This window comes from Botryllus schlosseri, chromosome 11 (genome assembly GCF_051294905.1).
Source record: "Botryllus schlosseri isolate E-star chromosome 11, Bs_hap1, whole genome shotgun sequence".
In the NCBI taxonomy this organism is placed as follows: domain Eukaryota; kingdom Metazoa; phylum Chordata; class Ascidiacea; order Stolidobranchia; family Styelidae; genus Botryllus; species Botryllus schlosseri.
This window is the reverse complement of record NC_137246.1, coordinates 4,706,611-4,723,115: the sequence shown is the minus strand read 5'-3', so window position 1 is coordinate 4,723,115 and position 16,505 is coordinate 4,706,611. Positions and strand designations below refer to the sequence as shown.

Sequence of the window (16,505 nt, the reverse complement as noted above, 5' to 3'; positions counted from 1 at the left end):
AGTGTAGATTATCAAGTAGACAAGAATTAATATTGGTAGCAGATGATTACTATGGAGAAAGTGCGTATTCAATCAGTAGTGACCGTCACGAAAATCTGGCTCACGAATTATTGTAAGAGAACGTGTCTTGTGGTGATTCTGGGCGCAAACACAATTTAATGTAGGGCGTAGATAATAAAGTTGGGTTGATTAAAAAGTCTATTATCGCGTTCATCAGGATTTAACAACACAAGATAAAGAAACTTCGTTGATCGCTGCGTATACAATTGATCGAGGTACATTTTTCATCTAAAGCAGCTAGCAAACCTAGACAAACTGTACACTGCGTAATATTCCGACGCAGAAATATATTCGATTATGAACGTGACGATTGTGATTCCTAGGTAATGGCTTCGCTCTACAATCGGACAATCAACGAATTATGCACTTACCTTTGTAATGAAATATATCATATCTATATTCAATGATACGTTGCGTCGCTGTACCGTACTAATTGGACCCAAATTTCATTTCGCGATGATGATAATTCTACCTGTTACAATCGCAGAATATTTTATCAGTAGGCTGCCGTTTTACTCAGCAACCTGACAACTGACAGCCAACCATTACGCCATCTTGCATATAGTCACGCTATATTTCCTTGTCGCTCCTTTCCTACTGTTTTAAAGCTTCTACGGCTAGCAAAAATAAGAGACTGAGAAGTTCTGAATTTACTGTAAGCCCAGAAACTCTAGTTCCAAAATTATAAGCAATCATGTTCCAGGTTATTTGCATTTTATTACTTGTCTGTGGCATGCTAAAATGAAACATCCAGCGGATAAATAGGTACAACGGTGATCACCAACACAGACTTGGCGTTTCTTCATCAGAAAGGATGCTAAATATGTGGTGATCGCTATTATCCATTTATTCACTTAGATTGTATGCCACTCTTGGCAGAAAATCTGTAGTCATGTCGGTTGACCACGCTGCATCACAAAGCCGCTTCAATTTGTCGCTAATGTCGACGTATTTTTTCTTTCTTTTAGGCGTTGCCTGGCCTGTGGAAGTTTGTAACAGCTGCACTCGATTTTGCATGACATCCATCCTTCAAAAATATATGTATATTCAAGTTGAAACCAAGTACACATATACATCTTCCATTGTTTATACTCACTTGATACACTCTAAAAATTTCCAAATGGTTACGTGACATCCCCCAACTAGAACGCGGAAGCCATGATGCCAGCCTTCAACAGAATTGTTGGTTCGGTGCATGCCATCGATGGTACGTTGTCGCACATTCCAAATGCTGGGTGGGAACAGCGGCCGCCTATTACTGCGTTGTTGATCATTCGTGATACCTAAGGCAGAAACAATGATGAGTTAAATACTTCATATATTCGCGAAGCAGATCCGTACTATCAGTGTTTGATATAATGTGGTAATGTAAAGACGTTATTCATGGACAATTCGCAAAAGTGTCATCAATCTTCAGGGGTGAATCAAAAGGGGGAGAGGTGTGCTTTTTTGCAATCAGGCAATGTTTTAAATTGTAGTAGATTAATTGGGTTAAATCTATGTACGTTAGTACGTACAAATGCCAGTTCGCGTTTACGTCCCTACACGCATAAACATATGCCAGTTAAGTTATATATTAAAATATAGAGTTAGATGGATTATTTTATTCAATTCAGTAGGCTGATATGTGAATAATGACTTGGTCACAAAGCGGCGAAAGCGAATCGCAAACAAATTTCGGCGCCGCTATTGATGACTTAATGTGCGAATCGATTAGTCTTGTTGGTATATAAACGCATCGCAGACACAATCTAGTCTGATGGGTGGTAATTATAAAGATTTACCGTAGGTGGTTAAGATAGAACAACAAGGTCGTGAAGATACAATAATAACAATATGAACATCGTTAGAGTAGTCTTCGATTCTACCCCATAGTTTTAGACATCTCAACACACCAAAAATGCTATACTATCTTACACTGATTCAAACCTGATGACGCAATACAAAATATTCCAGATCAGCAAGAATTTCAATGTGGCCAATCCAATCCGCAACAGTGAAAAAGATTGCATCTGTTAATATAGCCTACCTATATATGTATCTCTGAAATAATTAGCCAAGTCTTCGGCAAAACTTGGCCAGCCCGAGTTGGAAGAAGTCAATATTTCGAAGCACTGTTTGACGTCGCACTCGGGCACAAAAGCAAGGGCCGTCAAGCACTTCACCTGAAAGTAATCATCCCGTTTTACACTTAGCGTTGACGCCGTAGCTAAAATGAACGCTTACCTGAGCGGAGAAACCGGAATTAGATTGATACTCAGTTTTCAAACCTAATTCCTGGACCTTTCTCTGCACATTTTGGCTCAAATGAAATAGGCAGCCCGTGATTTTAATGTTCGGAAATACTTCCGAGAAGGCTCGAATCGCTGAGGATTCAAAGTCGTGCATAAGTGTTGTCGGATTCAAGTCTGGCCTTCTTTGTTTTAGCACCTGTTGATATAGGAATAGGCTAATCAGTTACGCATAGTCGAATATGCAGACTCCAATATGCACCCATGCTCATTAGGGTTGTTCAGATTTGAAAAATTGTCAGGAAACTTCGATGCTTGTGACCCAAATGAAGGTTTAGTACATAAAAACACTTTTATGAGCAATTTTGGTCATCTTTGTCGTGATCTTCTATCCCCGAAAACCCCCCAAAGATCCACGGGGCAATTCTCTTTACTACTGGATATGCAATGTTGACCACGTCACCGGTTTATAGCTTTTGTCACGTTATCAGTTGAAAACGGCTGTGTAGAGATGATATATTGCAATAAAATAGCCATGATTTCAAGATTGTACTTAAATGCACTCCCAAAAAGGCCACATGCATAACGATTTCACTCTGCACAAACTGTCTATCGTGCTCATGGGAATCATGTATCGGTTGCACCATTGATATCGGCTTGTTTTGGATCGTACATTGAAGAAGCGACGCTGGGTTGCAATTCGTCAACAAATACTGATATTCCCAGCTAGTTTTCAGCCATAAGATATTATTCAAAGGCATGTAATGTCAGTAATACCTTTCGCAACTTCAAATCATCTGTAAAATACCGAGTTATCTTATTTTATGGTAGACTGCAATTTAGTTGCAGATGAAAGTCTGAAACAAAGCGGATATGGGTTTTGCGGACCAACCATGAACAAGATTAAGGTCTGTCCACTATTTGGTCTGATATTCTGGTCACTATTCGGAAGGATATTCATCTGAGTGTATTAGTCACTCCAAGTTACCGACTCTAGATGAGGTTCTACTACACCCGCCATATCTGAAAGAAAATTGCCCCGAAACTACCACAACGCAGGACTGTGTCCTTCTAACTGTTAAAGAGGTTGACAACGTATGGAATGTGACAAGAATATCTATAAGGCAAGCGCTGAACATTGTGTTGATGCATTGTTTCAGGCATTCTTCTTCAACTAAATTGCAGTCTACCATAAAATAAGATAACTCGGTATTTTACAGATGATTTGAAGTTGAGAAAAGTATTACTGACATTACATACCTTTGAATAATATCTTATGGATAAAAAGTAGCCGGGAATATCAGTATTTGTTCACGAATTGCAACCAACGGCGCTTCTTCAATGTACGATCCAAAACAAGCCGATGTCAATGGTGCAACCAATACATGATTCCCTTGAGCATGATAGACAGGTTGTGGAGAGTGAAATCGTTACGCATGTGGCCTTTATGGGACTGCAGTTAAGTACAATTTTGAAATCATGGCTATTTTATTGCAATATATCATCTCTACACAGCCGTTTTCAACTGATAACGTCACAAAAGCTATAAACCGGTGACGTGGTCAACATTGCATATTCAGTAGTAAGGAGAATTGCCCCGTGGATCTTTGGGGGGTTTTCGGGGATAGAAGATCACGACGAAGATGACCAAAATTGCTCATAAAAGTGTTTTTATGTACTAAACCTTCATTTGGGTAACAAGCATCGAAGTTTCCTGACAATTTTTGAAATCTGAACAACCCTAATGCTCATGCAGGTGTAGCGCTCTACACATGTTTGTAAACCCATCGAAACGACGTCTATGATTTACCTGCAGTAACTCTTTGTACATGGATACGTCTTTATGGGTCAAGAGAGCGTAAACTCCAGGGACAGTTTCATGATCTTTTGTAAAATGGATGGTGTACATCTGATGGAAGAGATTTGGCACAGTTTTAAATGTGCCGTCGGCGTGCCATTCTGTGTATCTGGTAAATAATCGAGAATAAGGCAGAAGAAAAACAACCCTTTTAAGAATGCTTAGTATGAAATTAACAGCAGTGCGACAATACAATAGATTAGCAAACGGTTGTTTCTATATCAGTACATTACATAGAAAGACATCACCAAACCTAAATATTAACGATAACGGCACCCCACCATAGAAATATATACATTGGCCTATACGCTGCTTAGACATGTGCAACGTATCGAATTAATAACAAAACGAGATATGTCCTTACCTTGTCATGTTTTCTAGTAATGTATCATTAGAAAAGACGATAAATCTCCTGTTACTGGCTGATCGCCCACTGTCATACAGAACCAGATTTTCCCCTCCGGATGTTTCCAAGGTACCAATCTCCAGTTCTTGTAATGACTTTGGTAGAGAGGGCTGAAACCAATGTAATTGTGAAATATTTCATTTTAACAAATAGCTAATATTATTTCTATACTTTACCGCTTGATTATTCCTGTATCTAACACGACGTATGGCTCGTTTTACGGCTTCTTTCCACCCCATCGCAATTGCCCCTGAGGGACTTAATTGTGCGGATGCCATTGCAGAGGCATATATTTTCGATGGTGCTTCGTTGCTTACGGAGCCTTGGATTTTCATTCTGAATGGAGACTGTTAGTTGATGCCAAAGAAAATGCCATTCTTGGTAAGCACTATAATAAACTTGCAACATACGTTAGCGTCATGGCAAGTAAACATATCGAAAAACCAGCTTCAAACGTAATGACACTTGACGTCATTATAGCACAATTCGAGGACTGCATTCAAAAATAGACTTGAAGGTTTGTTGCCATGTGTGCGTAACAAACTATTTATTGAATCATTTGACTTTACCGCCGTTTATCAGGATTTTTCCTTTTTCATATATTTAATTCCAGCGACTAATTTTGTGAATAACATTCAACCATTTCAAATTCAAATCCAACCCCCGAAAACGGTTGATCACTACTCTTTATGCATTCGGTTCACAAACGGTATTGCGCGATTCACGAACGAGCCGAAATAGCAAACAGGAAACTCAAAATTATTAGTGAATTTGTTGGAACGTGTTTCGCGGTCTCGAAAAATTGTCTCGCGGACCGCAGTTTGAGAACCACTGGTCTGGCTAGACATGAATACATTTCCCATAAAACGATAATGAAATAACATCATACCTTTGAACCATTTCTTTTGCCTCTACTATGCCAAACGTAGCACAGTGATTGTGTTCTTGAGATTGCTTCAGAACGATTGGTGGCTCTGATCCTTCAAGGACTTTCAATGAACACCGACATTTTTTTCTGTCATAATGCGTGCATATCCAGTACGAAGTACCATTCGAAACTTTCATTCTCCTAAATACGAACTCGCCAACAGCGATTAACTTATTTCCTCGCGTCGAAGTAATGTATTTTGCTAATACATTAGGTCCTGATTGTTCTGCCATTTCGTCGTCCACCTCTCTTAGCTGACCAACACCTGTCATGACTTTTAGTCGTAAAGCATGTGATTTACCGATACGGTTGGTTTTAAATCAGCTGATTGTCTCGAACACTCCACATTGGTGTGGTGATGATTCCAACTACGACATAACATTGAATAATTTCGCTTCACTGGCGCACAAATCTGTAACAACCTGCTGTGATTCTAATCTTAAAAGAGCATAATATGATTAAGAGCCACTGAAGAAACTATGGTTCGATAAGGAATTCCGTCGCTTCACTGGCATGGATACCTCTAATAACCCATCAACCTGCTGTGATTCGCATTTCAATTCGTTTTATCTGCTTGAAAGCGAAAAGGCAAACTCAGACATAATAGTTTTCTTCAAAGGAACGGATATTTGTAATACTAGCGGAACTCATCGAGCTGCTGTGATTGGTATGAAGCAAGAAGGCATCAATTCTTTCAAATCTCGAAAAGGGGGTAAACAAGTATCTAGGCGGATCATGGCCTATATTTTCGGTTGATGCAGCTTTGTCATTTTCAGTAAACGGTTGGCTTTAGGCTACTAGTAATGTCCTCTCAATAATGTTTACTTTGCCCGACTTAGAAAGCCTTATAAGGCTATTCTGCACCTTCCCCTTCCAGCAGCATATTGTTATTATTAATTGTTAATTGTTGAGAAGGAAACAATGCGACGCTTATCACCTTATCGGTGGCAGAAAGTAGTACGAGACATTTTACAGCAGTGGTTCTTAACCTTTTTTCCTCCAGCGCCCCCTTTCAAAAATTATCGTGCTCCAGCGCCCCCCCCCCAACTTCATAATGTAAGGAATGTAATAAAGACAATGAGTAAGAGGGAGGGCCGTAACAGCACTTCGTCAACCCCCTAAAAACAATTGCCTTGCGCACCCATAGCGTGATAAACCAAACTTCTGAGGGCTTCGCCCCCACGAACCCCCTATCGTGATTTCGATGGTCAGCAAAGTTTGTGTGGCCTGGTCGCCCTAGGTACCAAAATTTTCTATAATGCATGAATGAATAGGTGGTAATTACATATATAAGTCGCAATAAACTGAGTGAGCTGTTGTATAGGAAGATAAAGGGCACGTAATTAATAATTAAACATATTCGGGCGTGCCCGCAGGTACAATTATTCGTTACCAGGGCCGTAACAGCACTTCGTCAGCCCCCCCCCCCCAAACAAAAAACGTTGGTCCTGGGCCCCCATCGGGTGATAAACCAAGCATCCCGGGGGACTTCACTCCCAGACCCCCATTAGGCTGTCCTCTATTTGCTGAAAGCCTGTTAGGTATCTACATTGGGTGTCCATTTACTGAGGCAGCTATTTTCGCCTAGTCGCGCGAAGCGCGAAAAATTTCACTAATTAATGATTGAATTGGTCAATATCATCGGGAATTGCATGTAAATTGAGATTAATTTTTATCCTCTCTCTGCTCACTTAAACACATTTACCGGTAGAGCTGAGTGAGGTGCAATGTTCCCTCTAAGCTGCGCACTTGCGCAGTGCTGACACGGTCTCTGCGCACAGAAAATCTACGTTGCGCACAACAAATCCGAAGTTATTACCTTTTTTTAGTCGATACGCACTGTTGTCCAGGGGTCAGCGCAGTGAGTTGTTGAGTGTGCGCAGACTCATCAAAACTTAAGGCGAACATTGTGAGGTTTCTTGGAAACTGTAGGGCCCGTTACTAATAATTAAACATATTCGGGCGGGCGAACCCGTTGGTATGACTACGTTGCATGATGTTATTTCGTGACCCCCTGTCTGCAATATCAAAAAATATAGAATCGCTCAGCGGGGATATCGCCCAACAGGAATATCCCTGTCGCCCAATCGTACTAAACTAAAAGACGCACACGATTTCAGATTGGTATTTCTTCACTGACATATAATTTTTCCCTGCCAGATGGAATTCGTCTTCTGGGGTTCAGATTGCCAAGACAGGAACATTCGGTGTCAGTCATTTAGGCGCCCATGGACAATTAAACCTATATGTAACGAAGTTTTCGGTGTTAATTTGTTCTGAATACTCATTAAGGATATGTCCTATCACCACATCATCTACTGCGAAGCCATTTTTCTCCAGCGCCCCCCATACCGCCCCCCTGAGCCCAGCGCCCCCCATATCGCCCCCTGAGCGTTTCCGCCCCCCTTAAAAATCGCCAGCGCCCCCTGGGGGGCGCTGGGGGCAAGGTTAAGAACCACTGTTTTACAGTAAACGGGTTAGATTACCACATTTCTGTCCTGTCTCATGTGCACAATGCCTATAATGCACGCATGTTATGCATATGCACATTGCACAAACACAAATCGTATGTGCATCACTCTCTAATTTTTCACGAGGCTGCGCGCACTCCTCAAGTCACTGCGCGGTCCCTTGGACAACAGCGCGTAACAACTATAAATAACATTGATCCCAACGTCCGGATATTATGTATTTTCTGGTTTAGATTTCACGACATTCTTCATATTCGGAAATATACATTCTCGGTAATGGCCATTCTCGGTGGTGTCCATTCTCTGTAATGTCCATTCTCGCTATTGTCCATATTCTCGGTTAATGACCATTCTCGGTGGCGTCCATTCTCGGTAATGTACATTCTCTGTAATGTCAATATTCTCGGTAATGTCCATTCTCTGTAGTGTCCATTCTCGGTGCTGTTCATCCTCGGTAACGCCCATTCTCGGTAATGTCCATTCTCGGTAATGTCCATTCTCGGTAATGTCCATTCTCGGTATTGTCAATATTCTCGGTAATGTCCATTCTCTGTGGTGTCAATTCTCGGTAATGTCCATTCTCGGTGGTGTCAATTCTCGGTAATGTTCATTCCCGGTAGTGTCCATTCTCGGTAATGTCCATTCTCTGTGGTGTCAATTCTCGGTAATGTCCATTCTCGGTGGTGTCAATTCTCGGTAATGTCCATTCTCGGTGGTGTCAACTCTCGGTAATGTCCATTCTCTGTGGTGTCAATTCTCGGTAATGTCCATTCTCTGTGGTGTCAATTCTCGGTAATGTCCATTGTCTGTGGTGTCAATTCTCGGTAATGTCCATTCTCTGTGGTGTCAATTCTCGGTAATGTCCATTCTCTGTGGTGTCCATTCTCCGTAGCGTCCATTCTCTGTGGTGTCCATTCTCGGTAATGTCCGTTCTCGGTGGTGTCCATTCTCGGTAATGGCATTCTCGGTAATAGTTTTCTCGGTATTGTCCGGACACCGCTTGTCATAGGGAATGTAATGTGAAATTATGTGCAAACTTCGATGTTCAAATCCGAGACTAAAAGCTGGTAAAATATAGGGTTAACGTAAGCCCCGAAAGGAGGACACTTTTCACGAGCTGCAAAAAGTTACTATGGCGGACGAATGATTTTTATGTTTATACAACAAATTTCATTGTTTTGACTAAAAAAGCTCATTTTGTCCCCTGACTTGACTCCCGAAATACCCATCTCTCGTAAACTATGTCATCATCTCGTGCCATTCGTAGATTTTTTGGATATTTTAAGATAAAAAAGGAAGATATTTTGACATAAAGGAGGACATTTGGACAAATGAGGGACATTTCTCGAACGGAATATACGAGTTTTTTCAAACAGTAAATAGTGACTTCGATCGTGTCACACTCGACTGATCACAGCTGATTCGTGTGCATCTCACTACATCGAAATTACAAATATTCGTACGACAAGTGATGAGAGCCCGTCCGTGTGACCCACCGTCAGACAGCTGTAACACTAACGAATTCCTTACCTTTTTAGACCTGGTGTAAAGGTCATAGTAGCCGATCACCATGTTACAATACTAGCAACAACAACCCCACCAAATGAATGCTACGTAATAATATTGTGTGGACGTGATCGATTAGCTTTGATAGTAATACGAACGAGATCTATAAAGTTGTAATCGTTGTTTGATGTATGAGATTTTATTCAATCATAAACTACTAATATACTTCTTGTGGTGCTAAATCTGATTATACAGATGAATCAAACAGTATTCCGCCAATTAGGAGCAGTTGCCCGTCGTCGTGATTGACCTCCTAGTTCGCGGTGGTAACGAAGAATGTATAACACAAAGTGTAAATTGTATGACAGCGACAGCTAACTGTTGCCAGTCGCCCACAACATACAGCTAACCAGTAATCTATAGAGCTTTCAAGAATAAACTAGGAATATAAGCGGTTAGCCCTAACTCGTCGTTCCACGACTGATTAATCCGGTTTCGTCACGACGGTGCTCGGTAGTGGTTGCCCGTACGACATAGTAAATCAATCTCAAAACCCAGTGGCGGTTCGTCCTATAGGGCAACTGGGGCATTGCCCCACCTAAAGTTCTGTTCAATACCAATTCTTCACCATTTATAGACGCACACCTATCTATATAAACCGAAATCACAGCGAAAATCGTATACTTCTTGTCCTTTCGCTTGTAAGTGCCCATATATAGCGAAGTCTCTGCGAAAATCGAATTCTCTTCTGTGTTTTCGCTTTGCGAATGCCTAGCCGGGGTTTGCCCCGGTAGCGCTCATTACAAGCTTTCACTGTCTATTCTCTCAAAGCCGCGCACAATAAAGAAACGGTGATTTACTCTCTCCTATTCATGAAATTACCGAGCAACCGGGGCACGATAGCTCTGTGCCCTTAAGGTGTGATGTAACAATCGTATCTATAGCTGAACTCTGTTACCGTCATCTGCGTTTAGTCGACCTTTGCTGGTATAGGTCGATTTTAATGGGGTTTCACACCATGAAAACTCTTGAAACTTGTTATGTCATGTCGTGATGGTGGTATTTAACACTGCCCCAAGTTTCAGGGTTTCTACTTAAAGTTTAGGGTAGTAATTCCGTTTCCGAAGTTGAGTGTGTGCTGATCCGTCATGTATCGCAAACAGATTTTACTCAAAAGCCGATATTGGTATCCATTGGTTTTGACGATGTTCAATACCGAGATCGGTTATGACATTTGGCACGGTAAGTCTTAATGTTAGTATCGAACGCTGTACCAAGTTTTAAGTTTGTCACTGAACTGTGTTAGTGGTAATTTGGTTTCCTAATTCGAGTGAGAGCTGACTCGTCATTTATCGCCAACGGATTATACGCAAAGCCGGTATTGGTCTCTATTGATTTTAACGATGCTCCTTACCTAGATCCGTCATACGCTTTTGCACGGTATGTCTTGATTTTAGTATCGAACGCTGTGCCAAGTCTCAAGGTTGACACTCGATGATTAGGGCAGTAATTTCGTTATCAAGGTCGAGTATGGTGGAGATGTGCTCCGATCTGACACTTTAGCCTACAACGCGGCATTGCGGATTTCACGCAAAAGCCTGCGTATCTGCGGCAACGTTAACTGAGATGATGATATCATTCTCAGTTTGCATCATAATATTTACTTTGATATTAAATTCTCCATTCTCAATTTCACCGTGAAATTGTGGCCTTCAAGCCATTTGCTTACAACCCCCTGTCAAGCGCGATAGCTATTTCGTTTTCGATGACGGCTAACATCTGATCACTTGATCAGCCTATTCCTCACTAAATTTTACGCAAAATTCGGTGTTGGTCTGTTCGCATTAATTTTGACAGTGTACCATACCGAAAAGGGCCATGAGGCCACTTCTCGATAATGTCATGTAACAGTGTACCAAGTTTAAGGCTTTCATCCACGTATTTATTCGGTAATATATTTTCCAAAGGCGATTTCGCAGCAGACCTATAAGACAGTAATAAAAACGTATGTGTCGTGTTACAGTCTCAAGTTTCAAGACCAAAATCTCTTATGCTGTACCGACTACCGAGACCAAATTTCCGAGGCTGCTATTCTTAGTTCTTTAGAATGATGTTTTGGATTCAATAGGACAGGCCCAATCTATGAGATATCAATTGCGTATCTGTCTGAATTCGTTGACCTTTCCAATTAGGCTTACGCTATCTCTCGAGTTATAGTCATTTCCATTTCTGCAGATAATTAGTCAGGTCCAATGCGAACATGAACCGTGTTAAATCTTTGTTCCGTACGCCGTTTACGCAGTTACCACACTTCAAGTCACAGCTCACCAGCAGACCTCTCGTGGCACATACGTTAAAATCACTGTTGCCGGGAAATTCATGTTACCGTACCATCATTAAGTTACTTGTTTACGTTGGAAAACGCCATTGTGACGTCATCTTGATAAAAGTCGCTTGCAGCCCTTGCCCCACCACCCTATATTGTCACGAGCCGCCACTGGATTTCATTAAGCGATTTTCTCTCGTCGTTGATTTGAGGAGCAATCGTCTGATTGATACTGTTTCAGGAGGTTTCATTCCTGGCTGGAAGTGTAATCCAGTAGTAGCAGGCTAGATCGCATCGCATACGATCTGACACAATTCATCCCCATTATTGCACCACGGAAACTGAGCGCATTTCAGCAAAATAAGGTAAGTCCACTGATCCCCGATGAAGCGAGCTATCCCGATTCGTCACTATATAACTGAATCTGAAATCGTACTCGTAGTTTCAGAGTTCGAACGGTAAATGCGAGGCTCGAAAGGGTGACACAGCAATTCTCTGACGGTAACACTCCGCCGAATCAATATATCCTTAGTATGATATTGCAAATATGTTTGGAGGTGTTGGCATGACACGTGTTAAGGATGTTACGGGACACGCGAGCACAACTGATTGTCTGCAGCAAAATTAGTCGACTTCGAGCGATAGTGCGTGGCTGCCGAAGCAATATATCTGTCACGGTGGTTTTACGCCTGTATCTATGATACTGTAACACATGACTGCCTCGCAGCACGAGGGCAAGTGTCCTAGTACAGTGGTTCTCAACCTTTTTCACCTCGCGGACCGGTAAAATTTCAAAAAATATTCGGCGGACCGGTGAACCTCCAAAATTGAAATTAACCCAAAATGTAACTTATGTCACTGTTTTGTTGCAAGCATATGGTGCTAGGGATTGACAGTTTGACAATTCTGATCGTCATTAATTATGATAAAGATGGCATCAATGTAATTTTACGGTAGTGGGTCTGCCGACTCGATGCAAAATTGCCTCGCCCTGGGAAACGTGCTACCGCCGACAGTCGTCCACGGTCTTTCGTGCCGAAGGTCGCGGATGAAACCTACCGAACTATCTCAAATAATATTATTATATTCGGCAATATCGAGAGATGAAGCGTTTCGGAGTCTAACAAAGCACCTTTTCGTGCAACCTTGCTCATCATTGTCCACTACCATCAGACCTATAGGCCACTCTGGCTACTACGCATACAATGCTCCGCACGAAAGCACATGAATTATCAGAATTATCAGGTTTCCCGGTAGAGCTAATTGAAGTGTCGTCTTTGAAAATTTAGGACACGTAAATTAAACATATTCGGGCTGGCCTGTTGGAATAATTACTTCGTTGAATGTCATTATTTCGTGACCTATACTGTCTGGTAGGCTATGTAGTGAGTATATATTGAATTCGCCTAAGCGTACCAAACCAAAAGACGGACACGATTCCAAATTGGTATTTCTTCACTGGCAAATAATTTGTCTCTGTGGTATGGCATTTTTCCTATGGGTACAGATTGCCAGCACAGCGAGATTCGTGTCCAGCCATTTAGGCGCCTATGGACCATTAGACATATATAGATCGAAGTTTTCGGTCAACAAAGGGCAGTCTCTTTCGGCCAAGGTTTTCTCGCCGCCGAATTTTTTGGCACACTTTTCGGAGTTCCATGTTAGCTCAAACTTCATTGTGTGTTGGTGCGTAGTGGCGCGGAAATGGCTAACGTCAAATGCCTATTTCTATAAATCATGCGTATTTCTTGCCCCCAATAATCAAGACATTCAGTGACAGTAAATCGCGCAATGCGCGAAAAATAAATATTGAAAAAAGTTGGATAAATTTTCAAAAAAATACTTAATAATTTATGCTCATACACAAAATAATTTTGGGCCCCTTCAAGCTCAGCCCCGCTCCTATTGGGAGTTTGGGGCACGCCAGTTACGGTTCTGCGCAAGATTATTGAATCGAAAACGGATGATCGCACACAAGGTTTGGCGAATCAGCTTTTACTTGTCGCTCGCATATCGTCAAATGACACAGCTTGAGCTTCAAGTCAAATTAAACATGTTACCTCACGAAGTTCTGGATCAGTTTAAAATTTAATGATTTTTTATTTTACGAATAGACAAGCCTTCAACATATTGCATCTTGAAATTATGGTTAAAATTGTAAATTACCTCGCGGACCGGCAGGAAAGTCGTCGCGGACCGGCGGTTGAGAACCACTGTCCTAGTACATGTTCAGTCTTTCCGTCGTCTTCGCAGTGTAAACAGGGATGTGTAGCGCTGTTAGTTTTAACTGGTATTAATGTAATTTATCATTTAGAGTATATGCAAGCGTATTTTTTAACGGTATGATATAGTCTGGGTTGTTTGATCGACATTCTACAATACACACAAGGGGAAACTTACTGTGTCCGGACTTATTAGCCAGTTAATTATACTCAGTCAGTCATTACTCGCTGCGATTGCTCCAGTCCCACTCGCCGTCGAGTTGTAACAGTTCTGTGAAGGACTGAATGTGTCAATAACAAGGATAATATCCTTAGTATAATATTGTAAATATGCGTGGAGGTGTTGGCATAACAAGTGTTGAGGATATGTTACGGTACACGCGAACACAACTGATTGTCTATAGCGAAATTAGTCGCTCTCGAACGGCAAGTGCGTGGTGAGCTCGTGATCGATATATATCGTACAGACGGGTAAAACATCAGTTCGCCAACTAATCGATTCAAGTTGTATATCATGTACCGCATACAAAATTCATATGCCGCGGTAAATTGCAGAGATGAGCGGATTTGAAATTTCTATGTCCTAATCCAATCCAAATCCGAACCTTCAAATCCAAATCCTAATCCTAATCCATAACTTTTTCATATTCAAGTCCATGTCCAATCCTAATCCGATACCAACTGGAAATTCAGAAAAAAATACCAATTTATGCAATGAAGGGATTCGAAAATTTTCTTTCACAACCAACGATTTACTTGATTCAAGATAACTTAGTAACCATAAGTACATTAATACCTGATCTGAATAAAGTTTGTCGCCATTCGCCACACGACATTTCAATCTCCCAGAAAATAGGTAAATCCAATCCAAATCCTAATCCGTTCTGAAAAAAATGTCTAATCCAAATCCAATCCAAATCCGACAAATTTTCACAAATCCTGTTTTTTCAAAACCTAATCCTAATCCATGCTCATCTCTGGTAAATTGTATATCATTTACAGACACCGGCATGATTACGCTTGACCAGACGTGAAGCAGTAAAAAGAACTTGTCATAAATACGTTGTTTGGTTGGGTCTGTCTGTCCTTATGAAGACGTTAGAACGCGGTATAGGTATGGAACAGCTACAGTTGTTACTTGCACCGATTACTAGGTACGTAATATCAGAAGTTGACACGTTGATGTAAGCCAAATTGAGAATCAGCTATTTCTTTAATTACTTATTATACTCATAATGTTACTTTATTTAAGTTAATCTATGTCTGGGCGCCTAATACAAATTTCTACTACACGCATTGACACCTAAAACACGCACCAGGATCTCATGGATTAGAAGAAAACTATACTGACGTCGCGACCGGCAATTATTCCTATGACCCCCCGTACACGAAATTTAATCAACCGCGGAACGACAAATCATCCATTGGATTTGACGGGCAATTATTCCCAAGACCCGTCCTTGGGTTGACCACGGATCGATTGGTCAGGGCAGGCAGCTATTACCAAGCCCAAACGTGTACGACCAAAGTCAGCTCTAGATCGTGGAAAAATACAGTAAAATTGCAATGAATTAGCATAAATCCCAAGCTTCGTGTCTGGCCAGAGTACAAAGGTCAATCGAGATTCTTTGTTCGCTTTCTCTCTAGCCTCAATCCCCCTTTTTTAATTGCCGCACAGTCAGAAGGGAATTCCCCGCGAGTATTGCTGCAAAACTGAGAATGAGGTAAATCTTTAATTACTTATTATATTGATAATCTTTGTTTGTTTATTATAAATCGTGTTTTGGCACATTCAGCGCAAACATATAACTACTGACGCACAATGCTAATATTTTGTGTGCAATATTAGGAATAGGAATACGACCCTTTAATAAAAAAAAGGGAATATATCTATATTGTATACAATAATAATAGGAATAAAACACTAGATTGTCATCTAGGGCCTCTGGAAAAGTCCCATGTTAACATATTGAATGTTTGCAACAACGGCAACAACATTTTGTACTGGCTTAACACTTTGATACATGCTCTACCTACCCGGATATACATATGAATACCCGCCTTTTCACAAAATACTTATGAACGACAAAATTTTTTGCTCGAACGTATCATCGGTCAGCGCTGAAGGATTTCTAATTTCGGACAGTGATGTATTGTCCCCTACCGGTACTGCAAACGGCTATAAAATTCGGCGCAGAAATGTCGTATTCCATCGGAAATCGTCATGTCACCATTTCAAAACACTTCGATGACATGCAAAGATCTTGCGAATGGCGGATGGATGGATCACATTGATCAAAGACATTGCACAGACTGTGGCCAATCGGGTTGTGAACTGACCTGCATTTATGTGCGACATGCAAATGAATGTTTCAGTTCTGATTTTGTCGATACAGCGGTGCTGGAGATCTGTTCGTTGCTGACACACAGTTCAGTGAGTGCATTTCAATACCTGTAATCTTGATTGTAAATCTGTAACGATGCAGTTTCTGATTTG

General features: G+C 41.2%; 1 protein-coding gene across 2 annotated transcripts; it reads right to left on the bottom strand.

The window, feature by feature from the left end:
- Window positions 1-757: 757 nt before the first annotated feature.
- Window positions 758-6,452, bottom strand: LOC145450310 (uncharacterized). Of its 2 annotated transcripts, XM_080328822.1 has the most exons (7): window positions 5,445-6,452; window positions 4,514-4,891; window positions 4,102-4,258; window positions 2,287-2,490; window positions 2,090-2,225; window positions 1,157-1,343; window positions 758-1,087 (listed from the first exon to the last, which is right to left on the bottom strand). In XM_080328822.1, the coding sequence occupies exons 2-7, from the start codon at window positions 4,519-4,521 to the stop codon at window positions 907-909; spliced, it is 873 nt and encodes a 290-aa protein (XP_080184948.1). In that variant the 5' UTR covers window positions 4,522-4,891; window positions 5,445-6,452; the 3' UTR covers window positions 758-906. The 2 variants fall into 2 exon arrangements, with proteins under 2 accessions (XP_080184948.1, XP_080184949.1); XM_080328823.1 differs by lacking the exon at window positions 4,514-4,891 and having other exon boundaries at window positions 4,102-4,200.
- Between the last annotated feature and the right edge of the window lie 10,053 nt (window positions 6,453-16,505).